This window comes from Gobio gobio (genome assembly GCF_949357685.1).
Source record: "Gobio gobio genome assembly, chromosome: 6".
Classification (NCBI taxonomy): domain Eukaryota; kingdom Metazoa; phylum Chordata; class Actinopteri; order Cypriniformes; family Gobionidae; genus Gobio; species Gobio gobio.
In genome coordinates this window covers 19,854,042-19,873,781 of record NC_137102.1, presented here as the reverse complement: position 1 = coordinate 19,873,781, position 19,740 = coordinate 19,854,042, and the positions used below count along the sequence as shown (strand labels likewise).

At 37.8% G+C, this 19,740-nt stretch overlaps 1 protein-coding gene across 1 annotated transcript in view; it reads right to left on the bottom strand.

The window, feature by feature from the left end:
* Positions 1-575: 575 nt before the first annotated feature.
* greb1l (GREB1 like retinoic acid receptor coactivator) overlaps positions 576-19,740 on the bottom strand; it is a 32,655-nt gene continuing 13,490 nt past the window's right edge. The window contains exons 13-34 of the mRNA XM_079820219.1: positions 18,371-18,673; positions 16,653-16,781; positions 15,016-15,150; positions 14,673-14,870; positions 14,029-14,209; positions 13,743-13,932; positions 12,734-12,870; positions 12,210-12,549; positions 11,999-12,114; positions 10,778-11,028; positions 10,155-10,684; positions 9,086-9,188; positions 8,763-8,918; positions 8,519-8,664; positions 8,212-8,373; positions 6,560-6,764; positions 6,225-6,393; positions 5,928-6,134; positions 5,615-5,756; positions 4,535-4,735; positions 4,051-4,189; positions 576-2,548 (exon numbers count right to left, since the gene is read on the bottom strand). Coding sequence (XP_079676345.1) covers positions 2,385-2,548; positions 4,051-4,189; positions 4,535-4,735; positions 5,615-5,756; positions 5,928-6,134; positions 6,225-6,393; positions 6,560-6,764; positions 8,212-8,373; positions 8,519-8,664; positions 8,763-8,918; positions 9,086-9,188; positions 10,155-10,684; positions 10,778-11,028; positions 11,999-12,114; positions 12,210-12,549; positions 12,734-12,870; positions 13,743-13,932; positions 14,029-14,209; positions 14,673-14,870; positions 15,016-15,150; positions 16,653-16,781; positions 18,371-18,673 — 4,304 coding nt within the window. The 3' untranslated portion in view covers positions 576-2,384. The remainder of the gene's footprint in view (positions 2,549-4,050; positions 4,190-4,534; positions 4,736-5,614; positions 5,757-5,927; positions 6,135-6,224; positions 6,394-6,559; positions 6,765-8,211; positions 8,374-8,518; positions 8,665-8,762; positions 8,919-9,085; positions 9,189-10,154; positions 10,685-10,777; positions 11,029-11,998; positions 12,115-12,209; positions 12,550-12,733; positions 12,871-13,742; positions 13,933-14,028; positions 14,210-14,672; positions 14,871-15,015; positions 15,151-16,652; positions 16,782-18,370; positions 18,674-19,740) is intronic.

Genomic DNA, 19,740 nt, shown 5'->3' with positions numbered 1-19,740 from the left:
AAAGTTGAAATTGTGAGATATAAAGTCGGAACTGTGAGATATAAAGTTGGAATTGTGAGACATAAAGTCAGAATTGTGAGATATAAAGTCAGAATTGTGAAATATAAAGTCGGAATTGTGAGATATAAAGTCGGAATTGTGAGATATAAAGTCGGAATTGTGAGATATATAGTCGGAACTGTGAGATATAAAGTCGGAACTGTGAGATATAAAGTTGGAATTGTGAGATATAAAGTCGGAATTGTGAGATCTAAAGTCGTAATTGTGAGATATAAAGTCGGAACTGTGAGATATAAAGTTGGAATTGTGAGATATAAAGTTGGAACTGTGAGATATAAAGTCGGAATTGTGAGATAAAAAGTCGGAACTGTGAGATATAAAGTCAGAATTGTGAATTATAATAGTCAGAATTGCGAGATATAAATTTGAGGATCGGAACTTGAGGTTCCTTAGAAATTCTATTATGTCATTTGTTTTAACTGACTCACATCAGTCCACAAGAAGAACATTATGTAAGGCTGAAAGGGTCACATGATTAGTTGAGCTCTCTACTGAAACACTCACACAAACAGAATAAGATTGATGAGAACACTTTATTACATTCATTTATCTCAACAGCAATAAGAACATGTTTCTGAAATCAAATGTTTACTAAACCAAAGCCGGTCAGTAGATTATGAGGTAGATTTCAAATGGTTTGGTGCTACATATGTTCAGAATATTCACAGCTGACAGGAAAGATGCAACGATTGTGAGAAGCAAATTGCATAATTTATGTGCACATCAAATTATCTACACATTCTAAAGGTTGTCCAGTGGGTATTTGGCTTTCTTCATCATTACAATCAGTATCATCATGGGACCTGATGCATTTTTTACTAAACACTCCAGTTGGTTCATACTAGCAAGTCATGTAAACCATATACTGTTTGTTTACATTAGTTCATTTCTAATACATCATCTGTACATAGTTTCAATGGAAGTGTGCAAAGCTTTTGATGACCGATTCAAGGACTTGACCTAGCAAAAAAATCCTGATATTTCAATGATTATCAGTCCAAGAAGCTTGTTCAATAAATAAAACAATCCCTCGAAAAAGGGATCCATTTTTCTAATTTTAAATAAATCAGAGAAACTAACGGTCCTAGGTAGATTCTTTGTGCCATGGAAAAATAAAAGAATGCATTTGATCCGTGACACATCCGACTCAAAGTGACTCTTCAGTAAAACTAGCCAGAATCCAAAGTGACAAAAAAGTCTGTCATATATATTAATATCGGCATTTCTTAAAATGTAAACAAAGCTTTTTTTAACATCCAAAAAGTCCTAAACACCAAAAGATAAACCATTTCTGAACATTCATAATCTCAGACATACCATATAAGCTAGCTAGCTAGTTAGCCATCCTTATGAAATGGGCATTGTCTTTCCTGTTTCACTGATATTAATAGTCTCTTTTTGGAGTGGAGCTTGGGATTGTGTCGTCATTTTAAGGCATTTACAGTGTGCAACTCCAAAACATTCCCAGCTACTTCAAATTAAGGAATTTTCGCTGAAATATGATGATTAATAGATGCTAACTTCAGACAAAATGACCTTTAAACTCACTGACCTCAGTTAAAGCATAATGAGGTGGTTAATACGTCAGTATCAACTAGCATTTACAATCCGGCACACATCGGCTGTTGCAGGCCGGAATCCAGAAGATCATAAATAGATTTCTTTAGATGTAGCGAATGTTGATATCAGCAAGTGAACTTTGCGGGTTCATTGAAACATCCGAACTTGAATGATTGACAACTCTGAGGAGCAAGGAATGTTTTTTCTGGATTACGATCACCTTGATGACATGGTTTGGGATTACCCAATGAAATTCTCCCAAGACTACACACTTAAAAGCATCATGTGCTGTCGTGTGAGCTTCCATCTTGAGGAGTTTATAAGTCTTTGGTAGAAGGCGTTGATGATGAGAAGTACATATAAGAAGAAGGTAAGAAGATAGAAGAGTAGTAGTAAGTCCTTTTGTCTTGAGACAAAAAACCCTGAGATCATATATATTTATGAAGATGTCCTTTGCATTGTACTTGCGTGTTAGGACACGCAAAATCGCCAACAAACAATGTTCTGAAAGCTTTTTCAAAACATAAAAAAAGGGAAAACACACAAGGCAAACGCACAACATCTGTATCCAGCACAGTCTCTGTCATTTGGACATTTCTTCCGAGTATTTATCCTCAAACGTTGTCCGAGGTAGTGCTGACTGGAGAATCTCAAGTCTTATTCTCCTTATAAGCAGAAACTCTCAGAGGTCGAGAGTTACGATGCTGGAAAACATCTTCTCTATGTGTTGGCCAAACAGTTGAAGGGAAATGGAGATGTGGAGATTAGATATGGCGGCCTGTGAGGAAGTAGAGGGGACGGTCCTCGCTGCAGTTGGCCGTCTGAAACTCATCTCGCAGACGAAACTGCCACTCATCCTCCAGCTCCAAACGCACAATAGTCTGGCGCAAAGAGCTCCGGTCCTGACAGATCACACACAGCGTGGCACCTGCAAGATGAGTGGAAAAAATGGTGATCATTTAAAGCTTGAAGCGTGTGCTGTTTTATAACAGCTCTGATGAACGTTAATATTTAATATCTATGTTGAGTGGGATTTTGGACCAATAAGATTACACTGCCCATTTGAAGCTAGAATTTTTAAAGACTAAAGATTAGAGACTACCATTAAAACATTTGGGGTCAGTAAGATGAGTGTTTTTTTTTGTGGGAAATAATAATAAAATACTTTTATTCAGGAAGGATGCATTAAATTGATTTTTAAAAAAAAGTGTGAGTAAAGACATTTATAATGTTACAAAAGATTCCTATTTTAAATAAATGCTGTTCTTTTAACTGTTGCATTCATCAAAGAATCCTGAAAATAAATTATCATAGTTTCCACAAATATATTATGCAGCAAACATTAATAATAATAATAATAATAATAATAATAATAATAAAGTATTTATTGAGCAGTAAATCATTATATTAGAATGATTTTTGAAGGATCATGTGACACTTAAGACTGGAGTAATGATGCTGAAAATTCACAGGAATAAAATCACATTTTAAAGTATATTCAAACAGTTGTTTAAAGTTGCAATAATATATATTATTATTCATATTATTAATAATATTTCAGTTTTTCCTGTATTTCTTTATGAAATAAATGCAGCCTTGGTGAGCCGAAGAGATTTTTTAATGTTTTTGAAAAATCTCTTCTGCTCACCAAGGCTGCATATATTTCATTAAAAAAAAAAAAACTTTTGAATGTTAGTGTATGTTGGTGCTTTTGTAAGGATTTTTTTTTTAAATAGTTAATTTTTTATAATATTTTGTAAATTAATATTTTGTATATTAAAGGATTAGTTCACTTTTTAATAAACTTTCGCTGATAATTTACTCACCCCCATGTCATCCAAGATGTCCATGTCTTTCTTTCTTCAGTCGAAAAGAAATTAAGGTTTTTGATGAAAACATTCCAGGATATTTCTCCATATAATGGACTTAAATGGGCTCCAAATGGTTAAAGGTCCAAATGACAGTTTCAGTACAGCTTCAAAGGGCTTTAAACGATACCAGACGATGAATAAGGGTCTTATCGAGCGAAACGATCAGTTTCTGCGAGAAACCGAGCAGTATTTATGCTATTATTTTACCTCTTATCAGACGAACGTGATCATCTCTGAGCTCCGCCATAACTTCCGCTAAGTGAGGTCAAAATACGAGCGTGGCCATAGATATATCGATCATAGATTCCTCATTCTACTGATCCGTGCAGGCGCTAATGAGGCATCTATGTATACATCTATGACCACACTCGTTTTTTGACTTCACTAAGCGGAAGTTATGGCGGAGTTATGGCACAGAGCTATCCTGGAATGTTTTCATCAAAAACCTTAATTTCTTTTTGACTGCAGAAAGAAAGACACGGACATCTTGGATGACATGGGGGTGAGTAAATTATCAGCGAAAGTTTATTTTATAATCCTTTAAGGAACCCAGCCTCACCTTTGAGGAAGTTGAATTTCTTCAGGAGGCTTGAAACAACAAAGGAGTCACACAAGTAGAGCAGCAGCCCACTGAAGACCACACACTGATGATCCACATTCACAGAGTGAGGCCGAGAGCTTACATAACACACCTGAATCTGTAAACACAAAGAAAACACAACAACTGAACTAACATGCTTTCAGTCAATAGTGCATCTCCAATTCATTATTTTCATTTCCTGACCAGTCAATGCTTATTTGTTGATAGTTAACTGTTGTTCTATGAAAAAGAGCGCTATGAACATTCTTCAAATATTCTCCTTTTGTGTTCCATGTAAAACAACAACAACAACAACAACAACAACAACAACAACAACAACAACAACAACAACAACAAAGGAAACAGGTTTGGCATGATATTTAGGCAAGTAGATAATCAAAACATGTTCATTTTTGGGTGAACAAGCTCTTGAAATGTGAGACCACGAATTGATTTTTTTTACCTCTGGGCCGAGGTTGAGGTAACCATCTATGGACAGCACGGGGTTAGCGCTGTTACAGAGAGCCAGAGGAAAGAGACGATGGCTGCAAGACTGCAGAAACTTCTCCAGCAGGAACTGAGCCGGTGCAGAAAGAAGTGTGTGTTCACTGTCCGGAGCGCACACATACTGAGATGCACACACACGCACCGGGGTCTCCATCCTCTGCAGGGAAAGAGAGGAGGAGGAAGAGGTTGATTTAGAGCTGTTAGTCTCTTAATATAATATAATAAAATAATGTATCAATTATATTATAATAATATGAAAGAATTTCTTATGCTCACAAAGGCTGGATTTATTTGATCAAAATCTGATCAGTAAATACAGTAATACTGTGAAATATTATTGCAATTTAAAATACCGGTTTTCTATTTAAATATATTTTAAAAAGCAATTTATTCATGTGATGCAAAGCTGTATTTTCACCATCATTACTCCAGTCTTCAGTGTCACATGATATCTCAGAACTCATTCTAAAATGCTGCATATTTCTGCACATTTCTTATTATTATCAATGTTGAAAACAGTCGTGCTGCTTCATATTTTTGAGGAAACCATGGTACTTTTTCTCCTAGGATACTTTGATTAATAGATAGCTCAAAAGAAAAGCAATTATTGAAATAGAGACTTTTATAACATCATAAATGTATTTACTGTCACTTTTGATCAATTTAATGCATCTTTGCAGAATAAAAGTATACTTTTTTTGTTTGTTTTAGTCTTACTGAGCCTAAACTGTTGAATGATAGTGTAATATAATACATGACATTGATTTATATACCTACATTTAATAATTATAGCAATTGCACAAATGTAGGCAAACATTGTGAATGTAAATTTTAGGGAGATATAAAGGGGAATTGTTTGAGTTGGGATGTTCAAAATGGCAGCATCAAAACAACTAGTTGATTAGCGCCCACTATTGAACGTATAATGTAACTGCAGTTACAATTAACTCAACGCTAACAAGCTAATATTAGCGTTTTGTATGTTATACAGGTTTGAAGTGGCTTTTCTGTTCTGAAGGGGCATTATGAAGCTCACCATAAGTTTGGGCTTGATGAGGAAGTCTTTATGTCCTCCGATGGGGATGTGTTTCTTCATGATGCTGAAGTGATTGAACCGACAGAGCAGAAGGCCACTGCTGTTTGCCCTCAGGTTGAAGTCCACCTCTTCACATGTGAACCTACATACACAAACACACACGGTCAGTTCAGACTGTTAGACTTTACTGTTTGTTATAATCCACAACATAAAATACTCTAAAAATTCTCCTCGGTTAGCGAAAATTAAACTATATTTATGTGTCAGTACTCAAGAACTACATGCTCTTCCCCCTCAGAATGCAAACACTCACCGGTTGAGGTCATACTGGACGTTCTGAGTGAGGTCAACGTTCAGCATGATGAGGTCATGCAGGTGACAGCGAGAGAAAGAGCTTGTGGGAGCCTGAGAAGACAAACTACTGCTCCATTTCCGCAGGCCACACATGGCATACAGAGAGATCTTAGGAGTGGCCTCCATGTGCTGTAGGATGCTCTTCAGTGAGACGTTCATCACCTCACTGAGCGAGAGACAGATAATCCATGGATGTTAGACAATGAAGACATTCCAATTAACAAATCCGTACATGGATCCATCCATCATTACATACCTGTTGCCCTCGGGTCCAGGCTGCTGGGCGTTCCACAGGACGCAGGAGTCATCCATCATAACTATGAAGGGCCACACTTCCTGACGTTTGAAGCCCTGCTCCTCTTGCCTGTTCCTCTCCAGCTCCAGGTTGTGGTAGGACAGTTCCTTGATCATGAATCGAGCCGCTCCTGAAACATCACATAAACACAATCAAGTTTTTCAATAACAATAATGAATACACAATCCTCTTCATCATTTCCCAAAAGCATTGTAAGTAAATCATACAACCAAGGCCACCAATGGCCTCTACTATCAACTGAAATGCAGAGAAACGCAGGCCTGACTGATACTCACCCACTCCTGAGTTGTTGAACATGGCTGGCAGCACTAGAAGGATGTGATTGGGCCAGTATTTCCGGTAGAGGGGCATTTCATACTGCTTGACCACCAAAATGTGCAGGTGCTCGGCTCCCTCCATGGCATGGTAGATGTTGAGAAGCCCGTGCTCCTGGCGGCCCGTTGTGGGTGTGAAGATTGGACTTTTCAGCACCCCAGACTCCTGAGTCGGCAAACAGAGCAGCACAGTCATTTTAAGACAACTTTTGCAATATGTCCAGAAAACCATATAAAAAACGTGAGCGATGACTCAGCAACCACAGAGCTTTTTGCATTGCTCAGGTATCCAGGTACTCCTTGCAGAAGAATTTATCTCTAAATTTATTTTGAATTGACCTTGAATGCAAGGGGTACGCAAATAATAAACAGTTGATCCTGGTCAGTTTTTCTGTGGCTTTCATTTTGTGGCATTCAGTAACTATCATTTGAAAGTCTCTGTTTATCTCTGTCTTTGAATTTCATCTTGTGTTCACTGTTCAGATGTATTTGTCGTTATATTTGTTAGGCATAAGCTACCATTTTTTTAATAATATTAATAATAATAATAATAATAATTATTTTATATATATATATATATATATATATATATATATATATATATATATATATATATATATATATATATATATATATATATATATATATATATATATATATATATATATATATATATATATATATATATACTGTATATATATATTTGCTTGCACCCCTTAAAGGCACAATATGTAAGATTTTTGGATTAAAATATCAAAAAACAACTAGAACAATGTTATATTTTGTTGACATGTGTACTTACATTATCCCAAATGTTTCCAAGAATGTTTAAATCCAGAGAAATAAGCAATTTTAACCAGGACACAGACTATGTTCGTGCGTTGCCTATCAATGACATCATACTCGCTTTAATATATTATGTATTATTAGACAGGTGAGCAACTGTTTGTACACATTCACCGACAGAAAACAAATGATTGTTATATAGCTCAACACAGTTGTTTGAATCTCGTTTTCTTGATTTACCATGAGTACCATGTTTTACCATGCCTAATATCAATCTAGCTTACTGCAGTGTGCAACAAGTGTCGCATAGTAGCCGCGGAGCAAACAAACAGAGTAGCATTACAACATAACTTTTAAAACACTCAAATAATGTTTCAAATATGATAAAACAGCGCTGCGTTACCCCACATACGTATTACCGGAAGAAGCGGAAGTGCTTGTCTGTGGCATAATAAAAGCTCCCCAAAATCGAGGCATCATCAAGCTACACCTTTGTTATGAATAAGCGACCACAGTGGCGAAAAATTACATATTGTGGCTTTAAAGTGACAATTCACACAAATATTCCGTCCTAATTTACTTAATTTCTATATGATTTCAGAAGACAGAACAAGCTATATGCAATACTTTTACGGTGTTTTTTTTTGGGGGGGGGGGGGGGGGGGGGGTCCTTTTTGGAGCTTGACAGGTGTGGTCACAATTTCTCTTTTTATATTTTTCACAGAGAAAAGGGCACAGAGGTTTTTAACAACATGAGGGTGAGTAAATAATGACATAATTTAAATTTTTTGTTAAAGCTTATCTGTCCTGCACTAAACGTGTCTCACCTTGTCTGAGAGCAGAGGTAGCCGCATGCTCTCTAAGTGACTGCCCTGCTGGCTGAAGACGAAATGAGGCTCTTTGGCTTTAGGAATGATAAAGTGCAGCTGGACTTCCTCTCCCAGCATGGATGAGCAGAATGTGAAGGCATGGAAGGTGCAGTCGGACAGCTAGAATCAGACATGCAGAAGATCTTACAAACAGCCATATACCTTTCTAGACATGCTATTACTTTATTTATTCATGTTTGAGGTGTTTTTAAAGAAATGTAAATACATGTTGATGCATCACATGATCAATCACAGATATCCTCACCTGAGTGGCAGGAGCCGGCTCGCTGTAATGGTGGCACTGCTCACAGTGGTGAAATGCATTGTGGGCCGCAAACAGACTCAGTCTTACAGACACTGTGTTTCTCTTCGGAGGCTCAACGTCTGCCTCTAGTCTTTCTATTTTAACCCCTGTGTTTCATGTGCAGATGCAAAACAGCACATAAGCATACTTGTACAATATTTTCAAGCAAAATAAGGCACACCATAATAAAAGAGCAGTTTAATACCGTTCAGTGTCTTTGGCATCCTGTCTGCATACACTGGACTGGCATATCTGCACTTGTGGTCACGGGGGTAGAGGTCAAATGGCAGTTTGCGGATGTCCTCCACGTCAGGCCACTGCGGCCCACTAGCAGGGGGAAACTTTGATTTGTCTTGCACGTCTAGAGAATTAAATTCAAGATCATGAATGAAAAGTTCAAGAGCGGGACGATTGGGTGAAGTATTTCAATAATGTGTTTTATTTTCTGTGTGAATAAAAATAGAGCTGTATTTAGAAGCAAGGAAAATGGCTTTTTATTGCTGGGGAAAAACGGAAATGGAAGCTTACCCTCTTCCAGCTCTTCGTCATCATACACGTCAACCTCAAGAAGGCGAATCAACATACGGAATAAAATTCGTAGAAACTGCAGATATGCACCTGTTTTTCCAACCTAAAACAAAGCCAAAATGGAGAATGAGAAACTGCATGGTCAGCAAAGAGGCCAATTAGCATGAAACAGAGATCATTGTAAAAGGGCGTGGCTAAGCAACAGACTTGGCCTCTAACTGGTCAGGCACGATAAATAATAAATCAAAATATTTGAACTTAATGTTTAAAATACTTTTAAATGCTGACTAATTTTGTGTATTCTAAAATGTATATATATATATATATATATATATATATATATATATATATATATATATATATATATATATATATATATATATATATATATATATATATATATATATATATATATATATATATATATATATATAAATAAATATAAATATAAAGGTCAGTTTGTCAAAAATATTTGATCAAAAATACAGTAAAAAACAAAACAGTTTAAACATTTAAATATTGTATATTTAAATTTTTTTTTTATATATTTAATTTGTAAATTATTTTTGTAAATATTTTGTTTATATTTAAACACTTAAGTTTTACTTTAATAAAATGTATAATAATTTTGTATATATTCTGTCTACATCACCTGTGTATATTTTATAGATTAATAGATTTTTATAGATAAATATTTAAGATAAATATTTCGCTTTTTAACTATTTTTGTACATTTTGTGTATTTTAATTGTGTATTCTGTATGTTTAAACTATTTAAAAAATTTTTTTTTACATTTTCTGTATTTTAACTATGTATTAAATATTCATTAAATATGCAATATTTTAACTATGTTTAAATATTTATCTGCACATTGTACATTTTGTGTATTTCAAATGTGTATTTTGTATATTTTAACAATTTTTTTTATTTAATTTTGTATATTTTTTGTATTCTACATGTATTTTTGATCAATTTATTGTCAGTAATAGTGATTTCTGCCTTAATAAACACCACCAATAAAACAAATACATTTAATTCCATTTGAACCTTTTTAAAGCTACTTCTCACCTGTGGTGGCCCACTCAGCAGCAGTCTTCTGGGATGGGCAACAGCCGGCCCTTCGTAATCCGCGTGGTGCTGCCTGGCTGTGGTCCACTGGCGATAGTAGAGGGACTGCTCTGCTCCGCCAAGACCGTGAGGAACAGGCGGTCTGAGCGGACTGCTCCATGCCACATCGCCGTGAGGCAGCAGAGATGCTGAACTGGGCTGACCTAGCGTCTCAGGGGCCAGCAGGGTGTATGCGGCCCGTGAGAGAACCGCTGTCCGCGGGAAGACTTGCGTCCTGTTACATTCACGTGGAGCCTGCGTGGACTGGCTCGGCCTCTGAGCTGCCGGAGAGGAGGAAGAGGAAGAGGATGAAGAGGCAGAGGAGAACGAAGATGTTGCGGAAGAGGAGGGTGCCTGGGAGTCACACTCCTGTTTGAAGCGAATGGGAGAGGAACAAGAGTCGATCATATTTCTGCTACTGGACGGGTCGATTTGCGAGGAGGGTTTGTCGAGTACACTTGAAGAACTGACGCCATTTTCTGTGGTGGAGCCTGAAAGATAAGAGAAGATTTATATGAATTATATGAGGTCATGTGACCACACAAGACAAGAATCAGGCTCAACTTGTTTCCAGTGTCACTCACCAGAGGTCCTGGTAGCAGCACTGGCATTGCTGGGTGGTCTTTCCAGCTCCATATGGAGATCGTCATGTTCTGCCGTTTCTCCTGAGCTCCTCTCATCTTCTCTCGGTCTCTCTTCTCTAACCACTGCAGTTTTCGTCTCAGGTATTACTCTGCGTGTCACGTACGAGCAGGCCAAACCCACTTCCTGTTCCAGTGCTGTGCGTGTCAGGTAGCTGGAGTCAATCAGCCGCAAGTCACAGTACTTCAGAGACCTGAACAAAATCACACACAAACACAAATACACTCAATCTCCATGTGGCCCTTCAGAAGTCAAAAATACTGTTTAGTTTATCCAGTAGAATCGTATATCATCTTATTTGATCTTCTGGATGGTGCAGAAAAAAGCCCTTCTTGAAAAAAGCCAAACATGTATTGGAATAATGCTACTGGACAGTTAAATGAAATTACAGTCCAACAATCAATCCAACATCAACAACTAATGAACATCTCAGAACTGTAGCTGTAACGACTGTAGTAACCACAAGGTGGTGCTGATTTTAACAAAATAAAAAGGGAGCCAAAAGAATGGAATGCACTGTGCATCATTTCATTTATCCAGGTCATGGTGTAATGTCAGATAATATTAATATCTCTGTCATTTTTGAACTAGAGATCTGCCACCTGAATCAAGCCTGAAGAAACTCAGGTTTCACGGTTACAGTTTTTCATGTTTAACTTCAAGTTTGCTTTTAAGTACAGCTATGTAATTAATGAAAAAATGCATTATTATTATACATTTAAAAAATAAATAATATTTTCATGTGAACAAAAATATTTTTTTAGTTTAAAAATTATTACTTTTTTATTTAATTCATACTTATGTTTATTTATTTAAGACTAATTTAATGAAGAAGAAAAAAACAGAAAGATTTTACCAGAAAGATATGTTTAATCTTATGCTGATTAAAAATCTGCAATATTGTGAAATATTATTACAATTTAAAAACGGTTTTCTTTTTTTAAATATATATTTAAAATGTAACTTATTCCTGTGATTACAAGCTGAATTTTCAGCATCATTACTCCTGTCTTCAGTGTCACATGATCCTTCAGGAATCATTCTAATATGATGATTTGCTGCTCAACATTTCTTACTATTATCAATGTTGAAAACAGTTGTGCTGCTTAATATTTTTTATATGTGTGTATATATAAAGAATAACATCACATAGTATGGAATACCTTGGAAAGGTCTCTCCTAGAGGATCTTTTCCTGTGAGGATGACAATGCATGGAAGTCCTTCCAGATCTTCATATGTATGTGGGACCCACTCTTCATTTTTACAGCCCCTCCAAGCCTGAAATGCACCGATTATTTATTCCATATTAATTAAGGAGCTTACAAGAGTAGATTTTGAAGGAGGGCATCTTCATGAGGGGATCTGGTTCTTACCCGCAGGCGGGCACAAAAGTGAACAGGCAGGCTGATCTCCGCAACAGGGCTTCCCAGCAGTACTGCAAAGCGGTACTGTAGCCCAAGCTTGTCCCGGGCCTCTTCCAGCCGCTCCTGCGCCAGCCGTGCCAGCTGCAGCGAGGGCACACGCACCAGCAGCATGTGCCCGCACCCGTGCCTGCTGCGGCCCGGCACGCTCAGTAGATCCTCCACCATGGCGAGAGTCTGAGGGGTCACGTGATCCCGCAGTGAAGGGGCCGCTGTGAGGGCCATCAGAGCCTCTGTGTACTGCTGTATCAACAGGTAGCTGCGGATCACCATACTGTGCAAATGCGGGTGCCTGAAAACAATGAGGGATAAACGTGAACATGGATCTGAGATTAACTTAAAAGCTACAATAACATATTTACAGTGTAACAAGCAGTTAAAAGGGAAGTTATTTCACTTTAAATTCTCATTTTGTTCTTGTATTTTTCTTTTAGTCATACAGAATTCAGCTGTGTGAATATGAAAAACGGACTGACCTCTGCAGCAGGGTTTTGACCATCCGCTCAAAGGCGTCGTCACATCGAAGGATTGGACTTGCCACTCCCCACTGCAGGGACTTGCTGTAGTCCTTCAGCCCAAAGTAGACAAGGTCCTTAGGAGAAGCCTCACCCTGCTGTTACATGCAAACAGTAAAATGTTAATTTTTCTTTACTGAGCATAAAAACAATGGCGTTCTCTTTTTACTTAGCTCTTGCTTGAAAATTCTTTAAAGGGATAGTTCACCCAAGCCATCCTAGGTGTATATGACATTCTTCTTTCAGACGAATACAATTGGAATTACATTAAAAAAATGTCCTGGCTAATCCAAGCATTATAAATGGCAGTTTGAAGCCCAAAAAAGTGCATCCATCCATACAGCTCTGGGGGTTAATAAAGGCCTTTTGAAGCGAATCGATGGGTTTTTGTAAGAAAAATATCCATATTTAACACGTTATAAAGTAAAATATCTTCCTTCCGATGGACCGCCTTCGGTATTCAACTTACGAAGAAAGCATAACTGCCTCAAAAATGACATTGGACATAGCATAAGTGTTTTGAACTGCAAGAGGTGTTGCAATTTCTTCCTAAGTTGAATACGGAAGGCGGTCTGCCGAAAGCTAGATATTTTACTTTATAAAGTTTTAAATATGGATATTTTTCTTACACAAACTCGTCGATTCACTTTTACACCTAGGATGGCTTGAGGGTGAGTAAATCATTTTTGGGTGAACTGTCCCTTTAAAATGCATCTATAAACACATCTAGGTCATTATTTAATAGCAATGATCCAGATTCATTTTAATGTGAATGGGATACCACGGTGTATCATTTTCATCCTTACAGAATAGATCCTTTTTTCAATCTTACTGACCGCAAAGTTTTCAACGATTATGTATGCATATATGCTTACTGCTTATAATGCTTGTCAAACATCTGATTTATCTGAAATCTTATCTGTCCTCCATAAATTCCTTTACAGATCTTATCGGGGTCAGTAAAACTCACCAGGTTCTCCGTATTGGGCCAGTGCACCTCATTCTGGGTACTGATGCGTGACTGACGGCTCTGCAGGGTAAACGGGAAGCAGCTGACCTGCAGCACCAGCAAGTTTATTGCTTCCAGAACCTCTGGACAGTTCACCACACGGTCGGCCAATCCCTGCAGCTCCCCATGACAAACTGACCCTGACAGAGCGCTGACGGAGAGAGAGAATAAAGACAAGAGGTCTTAAGATGTTGTCAGTGACGTTTCTGACCGATCCTATTACAAACCACGTAGTTGTGTTTCTCACCTGGTCAAGTCGACATGCGAGTTGTCGTGAATAAGGACGAAGAGAGTATAAGGGTTCTGCTTGACCTTCCTCATGAAGGCCTCCATTTTTGTGTGGACCTCTGCGTCCAGACGCACCACATACTTCTCAGACTTCTGTAGAGCTAATGATGCGTCCTCTATACCCAGATCTATCAGGACACCTAGCAAAGGACAGCAACAATGTACAATATTATTGCAACATCATTGACAAGATTTTCTGTAATTTATGACACAACACTTCCCTGAGTTTTTCCGTCCAATCCATATTTTCACTGTTATACGGTAAGGGGCGTGATATAAGCTAATGCGATCATCAAAACATTCAACAACATCCAAACAAAGTCTTTTGTTTTTTTGTTTGAAATGTTGCTTTTTATGAAACTTACCCACATTCAACTGTTGATAAAAAAAGAATGCATGAATCTGAAATGGGTTTTCTTGTTTAAAAGCAGATTCTCTCTTCTTTCTTTTGACATTGAATGTTCAGATATTCATACAACAAAATATTCTGGGGCCCAAGACATTTTTGTGAAAATTATTAGACTGGGGGGATTATTAGACTCAACTTTTTAGACTGGGGAAGAGCTAAAATCGGCAATATAGTCTCTCTCTGCGGTGACCTACCTGATAGTCGTATTCGCTGGACTGTTTGGTGAACCAGGATGTGGGAGGGCGGCACCAGAATCAAGAAGTCTACCTTGCAGAAGCGGCCCAGATCTAAGCTCTGGCTCCCTGAGTCAGCGATAGCACACACTTGCGACAAAAGGCTGCGTGCAATGCTCAGCTGAGGAGGGTGTATCTGAAAGCCATCACTCAGCAGATCTGTAACACATCAAAAGTCAAACAGTTTTTCCAAGATTTGAGTGTCCATGTGAAAATGAAAATGAGTCAAACATGCCAATAATGCATTTTGAATCTGGGCGACTAAATTAAGGGTCTGGGACATATGGAGACAGCAAAGGCTCACCTGGCCCTGATTCTGGTACCATGGCTGCAGCCTCCTGGGAGTGGATGTATTCGGTGAGATGACCCTGAAATGGCTGAACCACCCGGTCTTTGCGTTTACGCTGGTACCGAACCAGCTGTTTGTCCATGTTGTCACCTGTAACACCACAATCAATTTGAAATTAATGAAGACATATACACACAACTACCTTTCAAAGGTTTGAGTCAATACTAACAAGAACTATTTTTTCAATTTTTTATATATTTTGAACTTTCAGTTCATCAAAGAATCCTAAAAAAAAAGTATCATGATTTCCACAAAAATATGAAGTATTAAAGGTGCACTATGTAACTTTTCCGTCTGCTAGAGGTCGCCTATTAAAAACAAAGGCATAGTTTGATGGCGCAGAATCCTGAGACATGTGGTCTTCACCTCACAGCCGGTGGAAAAGAATCGGGATAGGACTTGGGCAGAAATCATGTTCATGGAAGCGATTATTAACGTTACTGTTGTATGAAGCAGAGCAGGACCGAGTTTTGTGGGAGCTGAGCAAGGTCGCTGGAGCGATTGTTAATAAGAAGAATGCAACACACGCCTCGTGAGCAGCAGGACTTTTATTATGGCACAGTTGCCGGCGCCATTTCAGCTTTTCCGGTCATGAGTATGAGGTAACGCAGCTCTGTTTATCATATTAGATAGATTTGAGTGTGTTGAAAATTATGTTATGACGTTACTCTGTGCGTTCGCTCGGCGGCTGCTATGACACTTGTTGCACACTGCAGTCAGAGTAAAGTGTTTCTGCAAGATAAAACCGGAAACCGAGGGTAACGCAGATATGACGGCATTGATAGGCGACTCCCTCACACGTCCCGGTTTCTTGGTTAAAATAGCAATTTCTCACGATTTACAAATAGTTGGAAACATTTGGGATATTGTAAGTACTCAACTGAACAAAATATATAATACTGGCCTTGCGGTTTTGGGATATTTTACTGAAAAACTGTTACATAGTACACCTTTAACTATTTGATAATAATAAAGAAAAGTTTTCAGCACCAAATCAGCATATTAGAATGATTTTACATGAAGGATCATGTGACACTGAAGACTGTAATGACTGCTGAAAATTCACAAGAATAAATAACATTTAAAAAATTTTAATTAAAAAATTGCAATAATATTCCACAATATTACTGTTTTTACTCTATTTTTGATCAAATAAATACAGCCTTGGTGGACATAAGATAATTCTTTCAAAAACATTAATAAATCTTACCGACCTCAAACTTTTGAACGGCAGTGTACGCAGAGTCCATTTCACTGTGCAATAACTGGACTAACACCAACAATCCAAAATTTGACTTACCTTTCAGCTTGATTTCTTGGGTTGTGCTATATTTGGTCGAAAACATTGTTTTTCAAACTCGTCCTAAGTTACGGTCAACTTATAGCCTTTAAACTACTTCCTAAAATCACCAGAGAGGGCGCAATGGCCACACAAATCTACTCCACCTTCAAACATGTGTACAACTTGTGTGCTTCTTCAGCCTAAAATTGCTGCTTGCATCTAGATTTTAAAATTAATTTCTAAATAGAGGAAATTGATAAGTTGATGAAAACTGTGATGGATTCCACTAAATCTGTGCGCTGAGACTCACCTAATGAGGTGCTTTGGAAGTGTGAGGCAAGCACACTAACTTTCCCTGTGATGAGCTCGTAGCTGATCTCCTTCAGAAACTCATTCGTAGTGAGCATGCTCTCTGCCAAGGCCCGAGACTGATATTTACCTAAGAAAAACAACAGCACATGTTTACATATAAGACAATAACAAAAACAACAACAACAGCCAAAGACGTACAGCTTATGGAATGCGTTTTTATGCAGAACCTGAAATTATGTAATTTTTGTGTAATATGGCTATGATATGGTGCTGTAAATTCAAATATTGAATATTTAATTGTGCATGCTGATTTCTTCCATTTTCACATTAAAGGGACAGTTCACCCAAAAATTAAAATTAGCCCATGATTTACTTACCCCCAAGTCATCCTAGGTGTTTATGACATTCTTCTTTCAGACGAATAAAATCTGAGTTATATTTAAAAAGTCCTGGCTAATCCAAGCATTATAATGGCAGTGAATTGTTGTCTCGTTTATGAAGTCCATAAAAGTGTATCTATCTTATAACTGCTCCACACGGCTCTGTGGGGTTAATAAAGGCTTTCTGAAGCGAAGTGACGCGTTTGTGTAAGAAAAATATAAAAATGTAAAACTTTATAGAATAAAATAACTAACTTCTGGCGGAAAGTCATACACAATTCGACTGACGGCAAAAGAGTAACCCCTGACGTGATGTATAGAAGCATCGCAAGCTTCGATGGCTCTTGCGGACAGGGCTGGGCAACAAACTTAAGCCCCTCTTCTCTTATATCAAAATCCGCCGCCATTTCTCTTTAAAAAAATCTCGTTTTAGACTCTAATTCATGACCGGTGTTTTGTTTTGCTCTATCCTCTGCGCTTCTGCCTTCGTCAATACGCATCTGTCAAGGGTCAAGGGTTACTCTTTCGCCGCAAATCAATGCGTACGGCAAACCGCCGGAAGTTAGTTATTTTAGTCTATAAAGTTTTAAATATGGATTTTTTTCTTACACAAACGGGCCACTTCATTTCAGATGGCATTTATTAACCCCCCAGAGTGGGAGCAGTTATATGATGGATAGATGCACTTTTATGGAGTTCATAAACGAGACAACAATTCACTGCCATTATAATGCTTGGATTAGCCGGGACTTTTTTAATATAACTCTGACTTTATTCGTCTTAAAGAAGAATGTAATATACATGCCTTGAGAGTGAGTAAATCATGGGCTAATTTTCATTTTTGGTTGAACTAACCCTTTAAAGAAGGGGTGGCGAACTCCGGTCCTGGGGAGCCTCAGTCCTGCAGAGTTCAGCTCCTACCCTGATAAAACTCACCTGCCTATAGCTTCCTAGTAACCCTTCAGACCTTGATTAACTTGTTCAGGTATATTTGATTAGGGTTGATGCAAAACTCTGCAGGTCTGTGGCTCACCAGGACCAGAGTTCGCCACACCTGCTTTAAAGGGATAGTTCGTCCAAAAATGGGTGAGAAAAAATTCTGTCATCATTTACTCACCCACATGTCAATCCAATTCTTGCGTTCATCTTCGGAACACAAATGATGAATGAAAGTCTTAAAGGTTTGGAACGACATGAGGTTGAGTAACTGATGATAGAATTTTTATTTTTGGGTTTTTTAAACCAGGGATGGCATTCTTATATTGTGTAAAAGGTCATAAATGGACAAAAATGAAACTATGAACTAAGAATGAAGTCTCAGAGCAGCAGAACGTACCCAACACGAGCACACAGAACTCATTTACTCCACTTTTGGAGGTGCAGATAATGAGCACATAGTTGGGCAGACACTGTTGCTGCTGCGGTGGCTTTTCACTTAGAGAGCGCAGCGACTCAGAGATGCCCTCTCCCAGGGAGCCGTGGGTGGCCAGCACCTGAACGCTGCCCCCTGACACACTGGCCTCCATTCGAGCTAACCAGGGCAGCTGGGAGGGCGACATGGGAGGGCCGGTCGGGCCGCACAGCATGGCCTTCAGTACGATCTGCTCAAATTCTTCCCGTAACGGGATCTGCTCCGTACCTGCATTAAAGACAGAAAAATAGATAAAATGTGTTCACATTATTATAAAGCAAGTACTCACTGCTCTTGTATAATACTTGATTTTGATGCATTTGAAATAAGGTATTTAACAAGCTGTGCACTCTTATCCATGCATCATAATAAGTGAAAAAAGGTGGACTGATAAATTCATGTTACTAATGCTTCAAAGGGGTCATGACATGGATTTTTATGTTATTTTAATATGTTCCTATATATGTTGTTTTGCACACAAAAAACAAATATATATGCGGAAAAACCTTCATTCTGACCCTCTGAAATTATTTGTTTTTAATAGTGGTCGATCGATATTGTTTTTTCTGATGGTCGATGCTGATATCTTAGATAGCAGGGTGTCCGATGTCTGATATAAAGTATAGATAATTTATATTTGTTTTAATTTATATCTAAAAAACTAAATGTAAAAACATTCATCTTTAAAATAAACATGCGTATACTTTAGATGGCAACTTCTTGATTCTGCAATCATCTTACAGTATTTTTCACAAATAAAGTAATTGTTTAAAATTATATGAATAAAAAGTAAGCAAACACTGTAGGCTAACAGGGCACTCAGTAATCTGGTAAGTTTGTGCGCACTGGTAATCATATCTGTTTCAAATACAGACACGGTCGCACTAATTTTACATAGCCTACAGCACTATGTAAATGACATTAATATGACATAGTGGTCAACTGAATATAGCGCAGCTTATTTTCAAAATCAAGGATTTAAAGTTTGTCGCGTCTCCAGTGAAGCTGAACTCTTCTGTCCGCATTCACTTCGCACGGAGCGACTGTCGGGCACAGAAACACATTAATACAGGCTACAAATGCGCGCTTCAGAAGATCTCACGGCTGGATTCGATTAAATCCGAAAGGATTTTGAAATCAAATGTTTATTGGATATTCAGAGATTTGTTTTAACAATATAGTTGCATATTAGCTGAATGTTGACTGTAAATGAGAAAGTATTATAGCCTATCGTTTGCCTTTTCATAGCTAATAATAAAAAAGCAAACGTTATACTTTTTCGCAAACCATTTACT